General features: G+C 51.5%; 1 protein-coding gene across 1 annotated transcript; it reads left to right on the forward strand.

Annotated features, from left to right (window-relative positions):
* Positions 1–3951: 3951 nt before the first annotated feature.
* WASF2 (WASP family member 2) lies at positions 3952–19885 on the forward strand. The gene is given in 10 exon segments (XM_050326316.1): positions 3952–4079; positions 4379–4532; positions 8368–8502; positions 9005–9158; positions 10214–10331; positions 11097–11227; positions 12566–12721; positions 14494–14763; positions 14765–15006; positions 15465–19885. Coding segments are annotated over 9 exon segments (1494 nt in total). The 5' UTR covers positions 3952–4079; positions 4379–4402; the 3' UTR covers positions 15623–19885.
* The last annotated feature ends 1364 nt before the right edge of the window (positions 19886–21249 follow it).

A 21249-nucleotide genomic window follows, 5' to 3' on the forward strand; every position in this document is an offset into this window, starting at 1 on the left:
GGAGCGGGGTGTGAGATGGGGAGCCGTGGGAAAAAGCTCTACACTTGGATCCTGCTTTCCTGGAGAAACACGAGGCATCCAAGACCACGATGAGTGCAGTGAGAAAGCTCAGGAGTTGTCAGGAAGGGTGAACCCTGGAAACGAGGTGCCAGTTGTGGCTGGAAGATCAGCAGGAATGTAGGAGCGGTGGGTGAGTTCAGCTTCCAGGGCTTTTGTCGTGCTCAGCAAACTTTTTCTCTGGGCTGGAGAGGGCCAGGGCTCGGCAGCGCCTGCGTAAGCGTTTTGGGAGAGGGGAAATTCTGAGGAATGCTGGCAGTGGCCAGCGGGAGGTGGGGAAGGGAGCTGCAGGGCGAAACCAGGCTTTTCGGAGGGTTGGGTGTTTAGTCACTGCCGTCACAACAGGGCTTGGAGCCTTCTGGGGTTCAAAGTCGTGACTTGGAGGCTTCAGAGGAAATGCTTGGGAGCAGGTAGGAAGGGTCTGGTTCAAGTGGGAGAGGAAAATCATTTGTTAGCGTGAGAGAAGCCTTGTTTTTAAGGAGGTGTGAAGCACAGTGGTTGGGAGGATGAGTCTTGTGAACATCACTGGTGCAGGGTTTGTGGATTTTCCTTACGGCTCTCCCAACCAGCAGAGATCACTGAACTTCTTGCCTCACACCGTGTGGCAATTTGAAGACTTCCTTAGTTTTCCATATTCATCAGGAATCTGTTGCAGACAGTTTTCTGTTTCTAGAGGCAATTTCCTCTTACTTTTAACACACTTGGTCTCCTCTCTCATTACACTGGGATCAAGGCAGGTCCTCCGTGCCCATGTTGTTCTTGCAGCTTCTTAAAAACAGTGTCCACACCCCAAAACTCTACTCCTGAAAGAAATCTAATCTGCAGCGTTCATAAGCAAATGGAAACGCTTATCTTTGCCCCAAAGATAAGGATTTTCGGCCTTGCAATTCATTTAAGTTGCATGTGAATGGTAGGATTTAGTTATAATATATGGTGTGCGGTGGTTGTGTGACAGTGACTAATGCCTGATGACCAGGCTGGCCGGCCGGGGTGCAATTCTGCTGTGCTGTCATGCCCTGAGCACAGAAAGGGAAGCGGTTCTGGATGGCCCGTGCCTGGCACTGTGCTGTCAATCGCCTCCTTAATGACTCTCTTAAAAAATAAAAGCAGGAGCCTCCCGGAAAGCTCTTTTAGCTCCTTCCCTTCTTTCATTTACTGTGTCTCCTCCCTGCCCCCAGTTCCTGCCTTCCGCTGGGCTCTTCCTCCTTCCCCCTCTGCTCTCACACCTTGTGCTTCTCCACACCTGGTTTTCTGCCCTGCCTGGCTCCTGCTTTCGAAATACACCACTTATTTTCCAATCCACCCTATTAATCTTCGTCCCACCTACTCAGGAGGCATGAAGGTTTTACAGGAGCCCATTAGCTGTTATCTCTGTCCCTCCCCTCCAAACACTCCAGGGGAAAAACAAGGTCTAACAGCGTTCTTGTGGGGGGCATCGACTGCTCTTTTTGCTCATGTGGTTCCCAGATTTCCTTCCTGAAACCTCAAAGCTCCTTGTCCTGCTCAGAGGAGGGGAATTTTTTTTGCTTTAAAATGCCTCTTACCCCCAAGAAGCTGCTGGGAGAGCAGGGTGATTGTCCACAGCCCACCCTGCCCTCCTTGCCTTGCTAGTCTCCGGTGCTCCACGGGGTTAATCCCGTAGTTTGCTGGATCCTATCTGGTTTTAGGGGCAGCAGAGTCATCCCCGTGGCCTTGGGAAGCCCGAGGAGGCTGTCGTGGCAATCACGAGGGCGAAAGTCTCAGTTCTGCAGTGGAGTGTGGCTGTGCCCGGAGGGTGGGGGTGGCTGGCAGGATGAGCTGGGCTATAAAGGGAGTGTTTTTCTTAGCCCTTATCTCTGCTGTCTTGCACCGGTGCAGATTGGTGCTGTACTGGTGCTCTGTCGTTGTTTTTCGTTTAAAAAAAAAAGGCAATTTTCACCACTACTCCTTGCTTTTAGTTTCAAAGCATGCTTTGAAGGCAAACACTTTTGGGGTGGCTGTACATAGGCAACGTATTCTGAGCCTTTTTTTTTATGGGTATTTGGGGCACTGCTCCATTTTCTGCCCTGTTTTCCCCAACCTTGCAGGGATTAGTGCTACCTGTGTCTATCCAGCCATGCTGCCCATCATCTTTGAGGGGTGTTTTTTTTTTGTCTCTTTTTATACATTGTGCTCACATCTCACCCCCCACTTCCAGGCTTATTTTTCCCTCTTGCTGTTTTCCTTCTGTCTGTCCTACACCTTGGAAGGTTTCCAGCCAGGCTGTCCACTCCAGCTCTGCAGATCCCACCGCGTGTGCTCCCTGGCCGAGCCCTGGGGAAGCACGGGGGAGAAAAGCTGGATGCAGGCAGCCTGCAAATGCTTGCCTTGTTTATGAGAGCTGCTTCTTGGTGCAGACTGCAGTCTGGGGGGAGCTGGGAAAGTTTGTCTGGCATGAAGCACTAAAGCTGACAAAAGATTGTAGGGCTTGGGCTGGAATCGATAAAACACAGGGTGTTGGGAAGCGAAGGTCAGAGCCCTTCCTTAGTTCACCCTGTTCTTTAAATATCCTGATGGCTGTGGCAGTGCTTGGACACGGTGAAGAACAACGTGGACTTGATCCTCTGAGGGTCTTGCTTTTATTTATTTGGATGCAGATCTCCCTGTTCTGTGCAGTACCTCGTTTTGGAGACCCTTTTCCGTGCAGCCTGTTCTAGTGGAAGGTGTCCCTGCCCAGGGGGTTGGAAGGAGATGATCTTTAAGGCCTCTTCCAACCCAAGCCATGCTGTGATTCTGTGAAATCCCTCATGTAGAGACTGTTGCAAAATGGCAGCAACCTGCATCTGCTTGTCTGGGAGATATCCCAGCGCTGGGTGCTGCGGCTCTTGAACTCCTCTGCCTTAATGGGTCAAATTTAGCAATTCAAAATCTGGCTGGTGAGGTAATTAGGAGGGATAATGCCCACTTCTTCCTCTTAACACCCTGATAGAAAAGCATCCAGGAAGGACTCCTGGACCTCAAAGATAAGCTGCCAGCTGCCACAGAGACTATCAAAGGGTGGCTCAAAGTCAAGAGCAAACAGCTGATTTTTTCTGGTTCTTGGGTTTTTGCTGGTGGTGACAGGAAGCCATGTTCCCCAAGCTGTTCGCTTCCTGTTTTATTTTTACACCCAGCCCGAGCAGATCCGCATGCCTATCACATGGGAGCTGCCTGCTTCTCTTGGGTTGTTCCTCAGCTGACCTAGAAAAGTGATTCTTTCCCCTTCTAAATTAATCAAGAAGTTGGGATGTATTTGCTTTCACGTAGTCCTAAAGATTTCAGGCGTGTCTCATGCTCCTTGTAGTGAGATGGTCACCCAGGATTCCTCCTCTCCCTTGGAGCTGGACAATCCAGGAGGGAGCTGTTTGTTGCTTCAGCGTTTGGGCCTGTTAGCGAAGGAGATTTTTGTGAGTTCAAGGCACTGACCTGCTCATAAAAGCGTTTTCTGTCCAAAGCGCAACTTCCGGACACTCTGTTTTCTTCAGGTTTTTTATTTCATTATTTTTTTCCTTTTTTTTTAAAGAACTGGAAGTTTGTCCTGCTTGTTGTACAATCTTGACTCCTCTCCGAGCGCGCTCCAGTCCTGCATCCTGAGTAGAGCTCCCTCAGCCTTAAACTGCTGTAGCAGGAAAACAATGGTCCAGTGTAAACCTCATCCCCGGGGGATTTCCCAAGGGAAGAGGGGTGCAGCCTGCAGGATAAGGAACAGTCACCAGAAAGTTTCCTGGTCAGCTGCAAGCGCTTCCTGTTGTTCCAGGAGAGCCCTGTCTGCTGCTCCAGGAGGGAGGCACCTCGTGTGCTTTGGTGTGCTGGGAAAAGCTGTTCTGTTCCTTTTCTTTTTTTTTTTTTTTCCCCCTCTTTCTCTCTCTTTTTTTTTTTTTTTTTAAATAATAACATCTCCCATCTTCACCTCCTCGGTTTGCAAGCGACTGTTGCTTGCAAGTTTGAAATGTTTGTGAAGAGGAGCTTGTAAGAGTCACAGAAGAGGCTGCGTGTGAGCGCGGGAGGAAGGAGACCACGGATGGGTAGGAAGGGAAGGAACAAGGGCTGCGTGTGGGCGAAGATGTGGAGTTCTCCATCTCTGCCTCTGTACCTGAGCTGGTGGGGCTGTGCTGTCACTGCAACTCAGAGAACAGCAGGATCTTTATTTCTGATGAACCAGTTTTCTCAGGGTGGGGAGCCGGGGGGGTAGGGGGGGAGCGAAGGCTTATAAATAAAGCCATTCGAGAGCAGGAAAAACGAACACCATGGCTCTGGTGTGCCTGGAATTTGCGGTTGAGTAATCCTTTCCTGTTTCTTTTTTGGGTTGTTTTTCATCTTTCAGAACAGTGCCTGAAGCAGGTCCACCATGCCGTTAGTAACGAGGAACATTGAGCCAAGGCACCTGTGCCGTCAGACGTTGCCTAGCGTTCGGAGCGAGCTGGAATGCGTGACCAACATCACCCTGGCAAATGTCATTCGACAGCTGGGCAGCCTGAGTGAGTACCATGGCGAGCCTGCGCGTTGCCCTCAGGAGTCGCTACTGCTCTTTATTTAGCTCCCTTTCTACTCTCGTGTTCCTATTTCTCCCCCATCTGCCTTCCCTGGGTAATGCTAAAATGTTTTCCTAAAGAAATCCGATGCTAATTTCATATCCCCGGTCCCACTGCCTTCCTATCTGGGAGAAAATGGGGAGGGGGGGGGTGTGTGGATGTGTTTGTGTGTGTGTGTGTGAGAGAGAGGCTGCAGTGAAACTGCAGATGGAAGGATGGAGCACAACTCAGGCTTGTAAAATGGGAGGCTCTCGGAGCAGCCGGGATCTTGTGTCAGAGAACGTGCCTGTAATTGCACGAGCTACTAAATGGAGCTTGACTCTGTTGAATCTGCACCATGTCAGTAGTCTTATTTATAATGAAAGATAATTAAAGCCCCCACGCAGAAGCTCCTGTTTGCCCCTGCTGCTGTTTGTTGTGCTGTGAGACCCAAAGACCCGGCTGAGCCAAGCGGTGCCTCTGGAGCATCAGGGGCTTGGGGCTGCTCTGAAATGGCAGCAGGAGCTGGAGCAGTGCCTGGCTCAGCTCTCCAGTGGGCTGACCCATAGCCTTGGAAAAGCTGGAGGGAAAACACGGGCCTACATGCCCTAGGAAAAAATGAAGAGTTAATTGTGGTCTCTCCGGGATGACTCTGTACTCTGCTGAAATGCTCTAGGTTCTGATTAACCACCTTTGTCCTTGAAGCGAGACTTTGATAATCAAATTAATCTATTGTTTAGCTTCTCCGTGGTGTTTGCAAGCCCTTCTGCTTGCTCTGCAAAGCAGGCCCCTTGTTTTCCGCCATGTGGCAGGGAAAGTTTGGGTGCAGCCTCTTTCCAGCAGTGCAGACCATGGCTGTCACTGAAATCTGGGCCCGCGTTTGCTGCCAGTCTGTGTCACATTCTGTTGGGTTGGAGAAATGTCACTGCACAGGCGAGACCAGGCTCTGTGCTCATGTTCAACTGGCCCTTGGTGTTCATTTGTTAGGTCTGGTAGCCAAGATGGTTGTGGAGTGTGAGTAAAATCCATCTCCTGCATGTGAAATGGTGAGGAAGGAGGCAGTAAAGCTGTGCAAATCCCAGCTGCAGGGAAGGCTTATCCCAGTCCGGAGACGCTCCATGGGTTAGTGTGACACAGCCCTGGCCAGATCCTGCAGGTTTAGACCTTTGCACAGCTCAGATATTCAAAGCTTCTCTGCTTCTGAAGCACTGGGAGCCAAATTGCAGCCTGGTTTCTCCCTCGGGAAGGTTACCCTGGGAGCTGGGAATGCGGGGAGGAGGTGGGAGCTGGTACCTGGAGGAGAAACTGTGGGAGAGGTGGCTCCTGCTGGCACTCGGTGTGGAGGGGGAGCGAGGCAGGTGGGGAGGAAATGCTGAGCACCATCCGCTTCCCCAGGGTCAGCAGTATTTTAAATGAAGCAATATTTAGCCTGCACTTGCACCCAGACGCCCAAACTCCTGCCCCCCACCCTTTCCTCTCTCTTCCAAAAAACCACAACCCGCTCTTTCCTTGTACCTTGACTGTTAGAGGAACGCAGAGCGGGTTCAGTAGGCTGTGACAGCCCTGTCAAGTGAATAATCAGCCATGCCTGGTGCACCACAGTCTCTTTACAAAGATGCAAACATAAATCTTGTCAAACTTTCATATTCCAGTGAGTTTACCCTTCGTTACTATCGCAGCTGGGAGCACTTTGTATAAGTCGACTGCGCGTTTTTGTGTGATTTTATAGAACCCACAAGCTAAAGATGGAAGGACCTATTAAATCATGCCGTCTGTCTTCCTGCCAGTGCATGACAAAGATAATTCTGATTGTAAGCTGCGCTTTTGCAGTCAAAGTAACTAAACTAAAAAATTAATCTCTGTCTTGCCCTGTCTAAAAGTGTGTGTGAAGCACGGGCGGCGTGTGAGGTGCTGGGTGATAACTCCAGGTGCACTTACACAGGCAAGGGAACACAGACCATCCCTTCTTCTCCCTCCGGGGTCAAGACCTGTATATAAAATGCTGTTATATGATATTTTACACTTGAAAAATGCTTTGCAAACCGAAGACTTCATTTACCCCTCCCCGAGTGCTTTTTGCAGTTCCCTGTGAAATTCAGAAAGTATTTTCACTTCTCGTGAAAGTAGAAACCAAATGACAACTTTTTTTTTTTTTTTTTTTTTTTTGAGCTGTTGCTGGAAGGTTTCAGATTTTCCCACAGATAAATTTTGACTCTCTTCGGTCAAATAGGAGAGCTGGTCTGTGCTGATGTTGAACACGGAGAGGGCAAGAACTACCTGGCCCTTGGGTCTCCAGAAATAAAACCCTTCTCATGAGTTTGGGGAAAGCTGCTTGGGCTTGTTAATGGCTCATCTGTGGAGTTTGTGCTGCCTGGGAGGGTGGAAGGAAGAGGTCAGTTGAAGTTAACCTCCAGCATTTGCTTTCTACAAACACTTGGAGCTTGGCATTGCCACCAAAAGGGGTGGAGGAGGTTGAATTTTAACCTGGCTGGTTCCCCGTGCTTGGCAGTGTAAGGAGATCTCCTGGGAGCAGGAACAAGGAGCTCTGGGAGCAGGAACAGAGCTGATATGTTGGGTTAGATAGCTGGGAGTGTTTGTGCAACTGGGCTTTGGGGATGCCCTCGCCTTGCCTTGTGCAAGGGGCGCTCATCTCTCTGATGGGACTCTGCAGACAACCACATTTCCCAAAACTGCCGTTGAAGTCAGACTTCCAACTGGTTATCCTCTCCTGAATGTCGGCAAGGATCTTGGGGAGTAACAGATTCCAGAGCAAACTGTTGACCATATGATGATGCACTTCAAAACCAGGCTGCTTATTGGGAGCAGCCTTGTACTCAGCAGCCGTGGCTGGAAATGTTTCCCATCAGTGGGAACGCCACGGGCCCATGTCTGCTGTCGGTGCCAAGTCTGTCCTCGGTGTGGTTGGGGCTCCCTGGCTTGGGTTGTGCCTGGGAGCAGAACAAAAAGCAGAACTCTTTGGAAGTGCTTGGTTTTCTTCCAGCTCTCCCACCTCTGTCTACCTGTGGCCATCCCTTGTCGCGTGTGTAGGTTTTTAAACTCCCTTTTGAACGGGGACATCTTTTTGTGACGCCTGTTAAGTGGTGCAGCGAGTTCCTGATCCAAACCCCCGGCCCAAACAATGGATGGTGTTTGCCATAGCAGCCCACTGGGCAATCCAAACTGTTCCAGAGAGAATGTCCCTGATTGAGAAGTTTCCCCTTTGGTTTTGATTTAGAATCAACGTGAACGCATCAATTTTTCAGACACTGCCACCTGAAGGAACAACAGGGTCAGTGCTTTTGGCTGCGGATACAGCTCCGGCTTCGGGATCAAGGACTGGGTCTACTCTCTGCTTCCAGAGTGCTTTGAGCTTGTAAATATGTGCCAGTTCCCCTGGAGGCAGGTCTGCTGGAGACTGGGAGCCTTTGAGATTCTCCAGAGCAATAAAAATCTGACTGTATTTCCTTGTCTAATAAACAGAACAGCAGAGAATCTTAAAGGACCCTCAGACCCATCCAGGCTCAGACCAGTGTAGTGTTGTCAACCCTCTTTAGTTCTTTACTTTAATAGACTTTAAAGTATGTCTCAATTGTTTCCTTATTGCTTGAAGATCCCTTGGAAATGTCAGGTTTTGGTGGAACAAAGCGTTTTCTTCCTGGATGTTTAACTCAACCCTGACAAACTTGAAAAGAAGCATGGTTGGTTCTTTCTTCCTTTCTTCTTGCTTCAAGAAAACAAGCTGGGAGACTGAGTATGGTCTGGTGTGGCTCACGGGGGTGACGTGGACACTTTAATATTCCAGGTAAATCTGCAGAGGACATATTTGGAGAGCTGTTTACCCAAGCCAACACCTTTGCCTCTCGGGTGAGCGTTCTGGTCGAGAGGGTCGACCGCTTGCAAGTCAAAGTCACTCAGCTGGACCCCAAAGAGGAAGAAGGTAATGGAGTGGAGCACAGGGCCTCTTGTTGTGTCAGCATGGTGGGTCCAGTGCCATAAAACCAGTGTGACACTGCCGTGGGTGCTGGAATGTCCTCTCTGGAGCTGAGAGGGACTGTTTCCTTCCCTCACAAAAAGGGGGCTGTTTCCTCCCCTCAGGTGGACACAGCCTTTTTGGCCAGGTCTGGGTTTGCTTGTTGGTGAGTGTCCATGTGGGAACTCGCTTTCCAGCAGCTGGATAGCCGGTGGCTGAGTGGCCTGAGCTTGGTCACAGAGGTTCCAAACCTCTTGAGAGAGCTGTGTCGATACAGCAGCGGATCTTGGCACGGCACACTCTGAGATTTGATGGGTTTCCCAGGGGACCTGTGGGAAAAGGAACCTGACCTTAAGAAGTGCGAAGCATGCCAAGAACTCCAAGTGAAATCAGATGTTCGCTGCTTGGTCTTCAGTGTCATTGGCCTGGGTCAAGCTGCTCCTCACTTGCTCTTTCCTCTTCCTTACAGTCTCCCTGCAAGGCATTAACACCAGGAAGGCCTTCAAAAGCTCCACAACTCAGGACCAGAAGCTCTTTGACAGAGATTCTCTCCCTGTGCCTGTCCTCGAAACCTACAGGACCTGCAATACTCCTCCACCTCTCAACATCCTCTCACCTTACAGGTATGGCTGCAGTGCCTTCTTGTCCCCTTGCAGAGGAGATCCTCTTCCTCCCAGCCTGCTGGGGGAGGTGCTGTGTTGAGGTGGCCCTTTCCCATGGGATACTGAGTTACTAAACTGAGATCCACCGGGAAACCTCCATCCTCTGGATTACATAAAGCTTCTCTTTTGGGGTCGTACAAATGGCTGCAGCTAGAAAACCATCTCTTGGGTTCCCTGCTGCCACTTCTGTGACTGCCCTGGGGCAAGGCTTGGCTGGCACTGCAGAACCACGCTGGGTGTGCTGCGGAGGAGGCGTTTTTCTTGTGCTTCTCCGTGGCCCTGTGGCTCCTTTCCAGAGAGCCACAGTGCAGAGCGTTCCCTTGGAAGTGGCTCCCACCCAGGTGGGCTCAGCAGCCTCCTGGAGACCCTTCCCGTGGCCTCCAGCGCCCGCTCCGGGACATCTGGTGGGACCTACGCTGGCTGCGCAACCAGTTCTGAGCGGCCCCGCTCCGATTTCATCTTGTGGGTAGTAGAAGGAAAGGGGGTCAGAATCCAGAGACTTATCCCACATCCATAAATATCTTTTGAACAGGTAAAAAGTAATTACAGATAGCTGGAGGCAGCTGTCTCCTGCCAGACGCGGCTGCACTGCAAAGTGGGAGGAGAGGCAGTGTGTGTGTGTGTGTGTGTGCGCTCACTCGGGAGTCTCAAGGACGTTCCTGGTCTGATTTAGGGTTCCTGAGCTGGAGAAGGAGGGTTTTTTCCTCACCAGAAACACAGCACAAACAAGAGGGAGCTGCTGCTCTCTTGGTGATTGTTCAGAGCAGTGGAGCTGTTCGGGTGCTCAGTAGTGGAGGGTCTGTGTGAGGGCAGAAGGGATGGGAAGTGGGAGAGGCCGGGATGAGGAAGGCTGGGGGTCTCTTCCTGTCTGAAATGGGGGACAGAGGCAAGACCAGCCCTTTTGACCATCTCACTGCACTTTTAAACTGCCGTCTGAGGCTGTGCCGTGTGTTTTCTTTGGGCTTCAAATGTGTGAGTTGACCCCCAAGTGTGTTGTTTTCCCCTCCCCATTCCAGGGATGATGGCAAAGAGGCGCTTAAATTCTACACGGATCCTTCATATTTCTTCGACCTCTGGAAAGAGAAAATGCTTCAGGACACCAAGGATATCATGAAGGAGAAGAGGAAGCATAGGGTGAGGAACTGGGAGTCATTGGCAGGGAGGAATAGGAGTTGGGAAGTGTTAATAAATCTTGGGCTCCACAGTTGCCATCCAGAATTCAGGTTTGCACTTTTAAACTCTTCAGGGATCAATTCGGTGAAGTTTTTACCTGGTTTACCCTCATCCTTGTTAATTAAACAAAGAAAATAAAGATCCCCTTAATTGGTTTTTCCAAATGCCATCATCTTTGGGCCTTAACATTAAATTATACCATACCATGAAAGATGTAGTTTTAACATACTTTATTTAGCTTCTGGAATATTAAATATCAGATCATGATTTTTTTTCAATTGAAATAAGAAAGGAGAGACTTAGGGTGTGTTAGAATGAAGAGTGAGGATAAAGCCCAAGTCTTTGTGGGCAGGTGTCCATATTGCACCCCAAAACACTAAACACCATCAGGATGATGGGGAGATTTGGAATTCTCGACATGGAGGCCAAAATCTGAATTGATGTGGGAAACTGAGCTTTCACTGCCCTCAAAGTGGTTGTGCCAGGGGGTAACGATGGAATTGTGTCTGGGCTGCACTGGGAAATCTGGTGTTGTCTGGCAGGTTTTGTGCTCCAGATTTTCTGTATGGGAGATCTCTGGAGCGTGCAGCAATCGGGAAAGTCAACTGAAAATCCTCTTTGAGAATGTGTCTTCATTTTAGATGCTACAGGCCTGGCCTGTCCCTCCCCCATGCCCAGTGAATTTAAAGCAAAACAAAGCTTGTGTTTGATTCCTCCACCCCTTAGAAAGAGAAAAAGGAGAACCCGAACCGAGGAAACGTGAATCCACGGAAAATCAAGACCCGGAAAGAAGAGTGGGAGAAGCTGAAAATGGGACAAGAATTTGTCGAGTCAAAGGACAAACACGGTCCTGCTGGGTAAGCAAGTCTGGGGCGGGTTGATTGGGATGCGGTTCACCCTGCTCTGCAGCTCCTCCGGATCGATACTGCCACTAATCACATTCTCCAAAGTAAATCCGTCTGCTGATTTCACATTTGCCAAATAAATCAGGGAGCGGCGAGGCTGCTCCCCCCTGGCTGCCTGTGGGCACGGAGGTGTCGGGAGCTTTGGCTCTGCCCCACGGCAGTGCCCTCCCCTCGCACCCAGCCGAGGGTGGGATCTCGCTGGCATTGTGGGATTGCTTTGTTACATTTCACAAATGGCTCTTCACGCCCCAAAGTTGGGAGCGGGGGCCGTCCCCATCCAAGTATTTCAAGCTACAGATCTCTCTTTAGCACTTCTGGCTTGGGAATTCATTTAACTTTTGACACCAGCGAGGCTGGAAGCAGACCGAATTCCCCACAATGCTCTTCTCCCTTGCAGCTTCCTTTCATATAAGAAAAAAAAAAAAAAAAATCTCTCTTTAAATCACACTCTCCAGCTAAAAATAAAACTTGCTTTTAGTTTAATAGGAGAGCAGGTTTGGTTTCTAGCAGGGGAATCGAGCAGCACAACAGCACCATTTTCTTGCTCCTCTCTTTTTTTTGGGTGTGTGTTCATGTGTTTGAATTCACTCAGGTTCCAGACTCCCCCAAAAATGGGGTGGTTCCACCATATCCACAGTGAAATGAGCTCACTGAGAGTCTCTTCCTTCAGTACTATTCCAGCTTTGGATAGTTATTTTAAAGGCATCACTGTTTCTGGGGTCATTTTTGATATTCTATTCTCGAGCTTATTTTTTGGCATCTTTGAGTACCTCCTCTGTTTTTGCCACTGATGATACTCAGTGTAACTGCAAGTTCTTTAAGTCCAGGTTGGTCTTAAAACTTAAAACACTTCTAAGTGTTTTCACAAAATGAAAGGTTAAGGAAAATCTGTTTATTTAGATGTTTCCTTGTTTATTATAATACATACTAGTGCTGTTCTGGTGTGTGGCAGCAATAAACAAACAGGGGAGCATCTGGGCAAATTTTTAGCCAGAGAATTATGCAGAGCAAACTAATGCAGGTGTATGTGGTTCTTTATGTAGGAATCTTTGAGAAGTAGAGGGTTTTTTTTAATGTTATAGAATCCTGGAATGGTTTGGGTTGGAAAGGATGTCAAGGATTAAGTTCCACCCCCTGCCATGGTTGCTCTAAGCCCCGTCCGACCTGGCCTTGGACACCTCCAGGAATGGGGTCAGCCAGAGCTTCTCCGGGCGACTCTCTGAGGGAAAAACAAGCTTCAGACATTGCCTTGAGCTCATTAAATGACCTGCTCATCCTGCTCTGGCCCAGGTACCCCTCCAACATGGTGTATCAGAACGGCAGCATCGGCTCCAACGAGAGCATGGATGGGAACTGCTACCCGCCACCGCCGCAGACTGACTCCATTGTGCCACCACCTCCTTCATTCCCAGATGACAGCCTGCCTCCACCCCCGGTGGAATTTAGGTAAGCCTACGGGATCCCTTCTGTCACCAAGGAGTAGTAGGTGGTGTAAAAGGATGACATGAGCCAGGGCTGAGATAGTTCAGCAGAACTTCCTGACAGGTGTTGTATGGGAACCAGAATGCTCCTGTCTGGAGGGGAAGTGCAATTGCAGGCAGGGGCAGAGGCGCAGGCAGCACAGCTCTCCGTGAATCCCAGCCACTGCCATCAGTCCCAGGCAGAAAGGGAGGACTAAGAGTGGATTTATTCCACAGCAGGGTCCCAGTGAATGGTTTGGCTCCATTGCCTGGGTTTTCCAGAGCGTGGACTCATGTTCCGTTTGGACAACGCTCTCAGGCACTATGGTGGCATTGTTGGGGTGTCCCGTGCAGGGCCAGGAGTTGGACTCAATGATCCTTGTGAGTCCCTTCCAGCTCAGGATATTCCATGACTGAGCTTTGCAAAGAACAGCTTCTTTCACCTCTTTTTTTTTCTTTTTACCATTTGCCCCCTGATCTTTGGGAAACTCACGACGTGGGCACTGGAGGTGTAGATGTAGTTGAATTTCAAGGACTTGAGCACAGCAGCTGCCTCCTTCCCAGGGATTTGGGTGCAAGTTCAGGACATTTTACTTTGGACTGAATGAATTGGTGACTCCCAGGCACCTCTAGAGATGAGAGTTACAGTCCAGCAGTGGCTCAAGACACAAAGGGTGAAACAAGAGCAGACTTTTTGTTTTAAAGACAGTAAAACTGAGTCAAGAGTAACAAAAGCAAGTCTGTCTGATAGACAGGGCTGCTTGGCTTGTCTCCATCTTATCCAAAGGCAGCAGTGCTGCAGCAAAGGCTCTTCTGATGTGTCAGAGATACCCAGCACTGCACTCTGCAGCCTGTGCCTCTCGGGCAGAGCAGACACGAGCTCTCAGATGAAGCTCACGCTGCCTTATGCGGTTGCTTAGATCTCTGCCCAGCCACACAGCTCTCCCCTCTCTGGTTTTGTTTTGGTGGTTGTTTTTATAATGAACCCTGGGTGCTCAGTTTGATCTCCAGGAGTCTGTTTTGGATCAGCACTGTTAAAGATGGCGACGTTTTTTTGTGCCAAATGTACCTTATTTCTCTGTCTTGCCCTGGGAGGAGGTGTCGGTTTGGGGCTTCCCTTCCATGTAGAATTTTCTGGTACGAACACAGCCTCCATCATGGGAGATTCAGTCACTCATGCATCAGCAGGATTGGGTTTCCAAGCCTTCCCCTTCGCTCCCCACGGCGAGCTGTGAGGCCAGGCTGCTGCTCCGAGCCGTGGAATCCGGTGAGGAGATCTGTTCCTAGCAGGTGTTCAGAGCATATGCTTTCCTGGCTCCCCCGCCCCTCCTCGTGCGATTTATCACGGCAGACATCCCTGCCTGGCGTGTCACGAGCCTGACCTCAGTGAGGAGGGGTGTTTTGCTGCAGGAGCTCTGGGGCCAGGAGGCTGCTCTGAGCTCGGGAGAGGTGAGGTGGCGGGTGTTCTTGTCAGCCTGGGAGATGGGATGGAGGGATAGCATTCCTGCCCGTCCCCAGCAGCTTTCCTTTGTTCTGGAGGTGAAGGCCAAAAGAAACACTGCGAGGGAACTAAAACCAAGGAGTTGAGGTCTCATGGAAACACCAGTTAAAGCTGGAACTTGGATTTTTTTTTTTTTTTTTGGTCTGGACTGCAGCGAACACACATGATTTGCATTAACATTGAGACTGTACAGCCTGATCTGGCCTCACAGCTAATTCCTTGTTTCTTTCTCTCTCTCTCTCCTTCTGTTGCCACAGCTATCCTGTAGACAACCAAAGAGGTTCTGGTTCTGGAGGGACCAAACGGTCCAGCCTGGTCAGCCCGAGCCACCCACCACCAGCTCCTCCGATCGGATCCCCCTCAGCAGCCAGGCCGGGCTTTGCTCCCCCTCCGGCTCCTCCTCCTCCACCACCACTGATGGGAAACCCCCCCCCTCCACCACCTCCCATGGGCTTCCCCTCCCCGGGAACCCCCGCCACCCTCACCCTCTTCTTTCCCCCTCACCCCGAGTTTGCTGCCCCTCCACCCCCCACCCCCTCCGGCAGTCGACTATTCCAGTGTGCTCCCACCTCCGCTGCCTCAGCCGGGCAGTGGGAGTGCACCGCCCCCGCCTCCCCCGCCACCTCCCGGCCCACCTCCACTGGTTTCTGGGGGCCTGGATGGCCCCCCACCCCCTCCTCCACCCTCCGACACCTCGGCCTCCAAGCCCAAGTCATCCTTGCCCGCGGTTAGCGATGCCAGGAGCGATCTGCTTTCAGCTATTCGGCAAGGTGAGGTTCTGTTTCCATGCCAGCGCTCTCCTTTGGCTCTGGAAAACCCCGCAGTTTCCCAGTGGGAGCATTTGGGAGCTGTCCCATGCAAGCTGTGTGACTGCCCCGCTGCTTGAGACCTGTCCCTTGGGGTCCCTCCTTGTCTGCCCACCCTCATGAACCCCTTGCTGGGTTTTACTGCCTCCCCCTGCATCCTTTGGAATGGCAGTGCAGGAATTGGGGCGGTCGACCTTTGCTGTGGATTTGCAGCAGTGGTGTTAGCCCTTGGAGCAGCACAGAAAGGATTTGCTTCCCATTCCACCTCCCCGCCCAGCCTGTCCTGGCTGTCATTCACCATCAGTGTTATCCCAATACTCCCGGCCCGCCTTGCTTGGGGGACTGTGACAAGGCTTGCATGGGAGATTCCAGTGCGACCAAAGCCTTTGCATGATCCCCCTCCGTTCCCTTCTTCCCTACAGGCTTCCAGCTGCGCAAGGTGGAGGAGCAGAGGGAGCAGGAGAAGCGGGACGTTGTAGGGAACGACGTGGCCACGATCCTGTCGCGCCGCATCGCTGTGGAATACAGCGACTCCGAGGACGACTCCTCCGAGTTCGACGAGGACGAGTGGTCGGATTAGCCACGGTCCCATCCCCTTCTCCCCCTCCCTCCCGGCTTCACTTCTTACAGAAATCAGGTGGCCAAACCTTCCACCACGTCCTTTCTCATCCCGTAACCAAAGATGTGCCAAGGGTTTTCAGACAACCAGCAGCATATCTCCCCCTCTCCCTTCCCCCCAACCCCCGGCTTTGGCAGGACTTTGTGCTCTGCCTTTCCAAAAGGTCTCCTCACGGACGCTGAGGATGCGGCGTTGGGATTTAGCTGGAGGGGGTGTAACGGTTGCTTATTTAAAAGAGAGCTAAACCTCCAGATTCTCGATGCCACCAGGCAGAGCACATATAAACCCTCCATCCTGAGGGATTTTTAAAGTAAAGATGGATGATCCTGTTGCGGCCGCGTGGCCTTTCGGATGAAGGACATTTTCAGCTGGTTTTCTCAGTGCAACAGCAGACAGTTGATCTGATGGCTCTTCCTTTCCAGTGAATACTGGTAGTGCTGCAAGAAAATGGGCTTTAAATGTCAGTTCTCTGCTGCATCCCACTGTCAAATAATCAGGTTTTTGGCAGTGGTGCACAATTCCTTCCCCTCTGACCCCTGAGTATTAATTCCAGACCACCCTGCGTGGGGTGCGTTTCCCAGCTCCGGGGCCACGGAGTGCCTTGGGTGCAATGTAAGGAGGGACTTGTTTTATTTTAAAAGCTGCCTTTACCTTCTTCAGATCTCCTGGACTGCTTTGCCAAGAGGAGACTTGCACAGAGGGACGTAAAACCAGGGCAGGATGGTTGCTCAGCTTCCCACTTTTGGGAAAGCAGAACCACTGCCCCACTGAGACACATCTGTGGTCAGCTCCAAGCGGGGGCCAGACCCCGCCGGGCTGATTTCTCCAATTCATGCTGAGATTGTGTTTAAAAATTCCAAATCCAGTGCCTAGAGCAGGGAGATGGGGTGGAGAGGGACTCTCTGAACACCAGGCACTGTGGTGGTCTTTGGCCTGGCCAGAGCAGTTTGAGAGGTGCTTTTTTTTTTAGTGGGATGACCATACTTTTAACACAGGGACTTCAATGCTGGTATTACCTTTGCTTCTTCTCCCCTCCACTTAGGGAGGGGAGTTTGTGTGCCTAAAAACATCACGTGTGTGGACTGAGTTGCCCATCAGTTACATCAGATCTAACCTACCCTAATTTTGCTACTATAATTCATTAGTTAATTTTAAGAGAACATTTCTTCTCCTCACTAACCCTGTGAATTAATTCCCAGGCTGCTCACTACAGATCCAGTACTGGCAGGGGAAAATGGGGAATTTGAACTAGCTGACCTCGGTTTTATTGCTGTTTTATGTTACCCTACATAGAATATGAGCATATCTTAGAAATCTAACCCAAATACCCTCGATGTGTATTTTAATTTGGACATGACTCGGTCAGGGTCATGCAAAAAGCAATTCCAAAGCCCTTTGGAGGTTATGGGTCCAGCTGTTGTGGGGTGTATGTCCCACTAAGACCAGCTCTCCCACCTTTTTGCCTTTGCTGAAGTATTTCACCAGCCTGTGCCTGTTCTCTCTTCCCTGGTTCTCCTCCTTTAATGATGTTGCTGATACCTGAAACACCAGGCCCTGCCTGAGGCTTCCAGCTTGCTTGGGGTTTGATTGATGGCTTCAGCTTGTGCCATCGAGTTCTTACTGATCTCTTGTGTGTGTGCCTCTGCATTTTAATCTTGGCCAGAGCAGACAATGGCCTGGAGGGTGGGATTCAGGGTGCAGATCGAGCTGGGATCCAGTGAGACCCCCCTAAGATTCCCTGGATCGCGGCACCGTCAGGTTTTGTCTGCAGCTCAGCTGCCAGGCAGGATGCAGAGGGCGTAGGCAGCGAGGCATCCTGATGGGCTGGGAACATCTGAGCTGCACTAGTTCCAGGTTCTGGAAGAGGGAACAAACCCCTGGAGTGCCGATGAGCCGTGGTGCAGTGGAGAGGCTTTGAAATGCAGAAGGGATGATTGCTGCAAGCTGGGTGAGGGGGTCACTGCCTCTTGTTCTGCTGCTCTTTCTGGGAGCATCCTCCTCCTGCCACCCCCAGAGATGGGTTCCTGGGAAAAACGCACCCCTGAGCTCACCCGGGCTGACAGCAGGGTCACCCAGGGAAGGAGGAACTCACAAATGCCAAACCTGGGTTAATTTTAAATTGCCTTAACTAGACTTGGCCCCTGCTGGGGAAGGGGAGCGAGTCCTCCTGTCGCCTGAAACACTGAACAGTGCCATATTCCCTGTGCCCCCGGTGGATGGTCTGTCGGGCAGGGCCGTGCCTCGGGGTGCCCCCCACACTCTGCCTGTTGCACAAGGATGTTGCTGTGTGGGCGCCAGGGCTCAGCCCCGGGTGGAGGCGGCTCCTCCGGCCCTGCTGCAATCACCCTCTGCTCCCGAATCCCAGCCCAGGGTGGGAATCAAAACGGCAAGGTCAGGGTTGTGGGCAGGTAGGGAAGGTTGGTTGGTTTTGGGGTTTTTTTTTTTTAAACTTCCTTTGATTCCTGCTTTTCTTTTAAATCTCTGGTTGCCAAGCGGGATGAGGCTGTGTGGGGATCCCTGAGAAACAGCTGCTGTGAAGGGACCATCTCTGAGTATCATTGCAAAATCACAGAGTGCTGGGCCACCAAGTAAGCTCAGTATTTTTTGAAGCAGTAGGGGAGGAGGAGAGGTGCCAAAAACAACCTTTGCAAGACAGAGCAACTGTGCTGTAACTGCAGGGCCGAGGGCACTGCCATCGCTGTCGTCATGTCGTGCTCACTTAGTCCTTCCTCCCCTCTTCCCAGGCGAGGCTGGGGCGAACCTCGCACCATCTCACAAAGCCCCAGAGCTCATCCTCCTCCCCACGAGGATTCCCCCCTCCCTCCGTGCTTTCCATTTCATCCCGGTGGAGCCGGAGCAGCCATTTCGCCCGTCCTGGGAGCCGTTTTGCTCCGGGTGTGCAAGTTGGGGCAGGTCACCACCGCCTTCCCTTCCCTGGTTAAACATTCTCCCGGTGTCCTCGCCCGCAGTGCTTGGCTGCTGCTCCCGGCAGCCTCTCCCCCGCCGCCCCCCTTCCCGCTCGCTGGGAAAGCCTCATCCCGGCTCCCCGGGCTCAGCCCGGAGCCTCCGCCGCAGTCGGTGACCTTCACTGCTTCTCCTCTCCTTATCAGACCCAGAGCACCAGACCAGATCCAGGGAAGGGGCTCCCGGAGCTCCCAGATGGCTGAGGAATCGTGCAGAGTGGCGTTTCGGGGGAAGGATAGATTGGGGGTTATATATATATATATTTTTTTTTTTTTCTTCCCTTCAGTCCATGAACTTATTTAACGTGTTTCTTTTGGAAGTCCCTGCCCTGGAGGGGCTCTGGGGGGGAGCTGCCTGGCAGGGCAGATGCAGCTGCCCCGGGTCAGGTTTCATTGCTGTTGGATTTCGGGGAGGGAAGGGGGGGTGCTTTCTGCTCTTCCTTTTTAAACAAAGCCTTGAAGGGGGAAGTGGATCCGATGTTTTTATTACTGTATTAACATTCGTTTTAATTCATTTCAGAAACTAACCCATTTTTCTTCCTGATTAGAACGTCATAGAATTAGACGAGCTGTAACCCCTCCTGAAGTGCCTTATTTTCCTACATGATATAAATATATTTATAAGAGTAATTATTCCACTTGTATCTTAGGGGTTTATTGCTGAGCAGAAGATAAGGTGGGAGAGGAGGGATGGGAAGTGCCCTCCTCGGACCTAGCCAGGCTGGGGGGTTTGGAAGGGCAATGTTTGACGGATACTCTCAGGGTGCAGGGGCTTCCTCACTTCAGACCAAAGGAGTTTCACCAGTGAAACTCTGCTTAGAAAGAAGAAAAAAAGATTTTAAAAAAAATAATAAAAAAAAATAAAATAAAAAAACAACCTTGTGAGCAAAATACTGTAGATTTATTTGGTTTGGTTTTTTACCCCTGCAAAATAAACACTGATGGTAGGACTCTGCAGGGAGGCAGTGGGTGGTAGGGGATTGGAACCCGCTCCAGGTCCGTACCTGCACATCCCAGCACATCCCAGTGCAGGCTCCCTGCCTCCTGTATTCCCATGCAACGTCTGTCTGTGCTTTTCCCTGTCGGTTGCTGTATAAGCCAGGCTTTCCTGCTGCTTTGTTTTGTTGTTTTTAATAATCAGCTCAGTAACCCCTGGATGAAGATCCCAACTGCAAATATTTTGTAATGTACATGTATAAAAAAAAAAAAAGTAATAATTTTTTTGATCCTTTTTTAAAACTTGATAAAACCTTTCTATCCAGTCGGTGTTTGTGTGTGTTACTGGGAGGGAGTGGGGGGTGAGCACAGAGGCTTTGGGTGTGGCTTGGAATCGTGGAATGGTTTGGGCTGGAAGGGTCCTTAAAGCTCATCCCATTCCATGGGCAGGGACACCTTCCATTAGCCCGGGTTGCTCCAAGCCTTGTCCAACCTGGCCTTGGACACTTCCAGGGATGGAGCAGCTGCAGCTTCTCTGGGCAACTTGTCTCCTTCCCGGGAGCACAGAGAGGTGCTGGGCCATGAGCCACTCGTGCCTGCCCTTGTGTCCTTGGAGGTGCTGGCTGTGTCCGAGGAAAACCAGCGCATCCCGAGCTGTCTGACAAACACCACCAGCACAAACACCTCTTCCCTGTGCCGAGCTGGGCTGGAGGTTATCCACGGTGGGAGTCTGAGGGTGACAGCACCGAGGAAGCCCCATCCAGGAGGAACCTCCCAGCGGTGCTCCCTGCCCTAGGAAATGAGCCCGGGCTCCATCTTGCAGAGCGGAATGGCTGCAGCTGGGCTGGGAAGGGGCTGCCGAGGCTTCTTGCCTCCATTTCGCAGCTCCAGGTCCCTGGTGCAGTTAATGTGCCTGGCAGCGGTGGCTCCTGGCCCCGAGCTCAGGTGCCTCGTCTGCCCTCGCTCCGTGTGGCTCCGTTTTCTTCCCGGTCGCTGAAGAGCAACAAAAGGCTCCGTCCCTGCTGCTCCTCGTCCCTGCTTTTACCGCGGGCTCCGCTCTGCCAAATTCCCTTGGCTTTCGGAGACACCGGTGCCTCGCTCCGCAGTGCTGTGCCTTTCTTGGCTGACAATAGTCCCTGGCTGCAAAACCTCATTAGATTAATTGGCCTTGCCAGCTCCTGAACAAGCAAGGCCTTTAGTCGTGCTGGGGCGCGGAGGGCAGGGGAAGGAGGGAGCTCTGGGGCTTCCACGCTCCCTGGAGCTCTCTGTGTCCCAGCTCTTGGCTCTGCCTCGAGGCCGGGAGGGGCAGCCGGTGCTCCTGGCACCCTGCATGGGTGCGGCTGTGGCAGGGGGTGGTGCCTCTCTGCTTTTTTGGGGTGCATGGTAGCACGTGGCCCTGTGCTTTTGGGGTGACAGCCCCTGGAAGTTGTCTTTGGAGTCCGGGGGGTGTTGGTGAGTGTCGTGCTGGTTTAACCCCCTAAAACACAGGGAAAACTCAGTCCCAGATCTGCTTTCCTGGGTAACCCACAGGGCCCTACGCTTCCACTCTCCAGGGAAGCTGCTGGTGCTCGGTGCAGGGAGAAGATGGGAGTTGTTGGGAATTGTGTGCCGCTGCTCTTGGAGCCACAGCCCTGCCCGTGAGCTGCAGTTTCCTGCCGCAGCTGGGGGAGCCTCTCCACAGCTCCAGTG

Source organism: Myiozetetes cayanensis, unplaced genomic scaffold, assembly GCF_022539395.1.
Source record: "Myiozetetes cayanensis isolate MyiCay16 unplaced genomic scaffold, myiCay2020 scf31, whole genome shotgun sequence".
NCBI classification, from domain to species: Eukaryota; Metazoa; Chordata; class Aves; order Passeriformes; family Tyrannidae; genus Myiozetetes; species Myiozetetes cayanensis.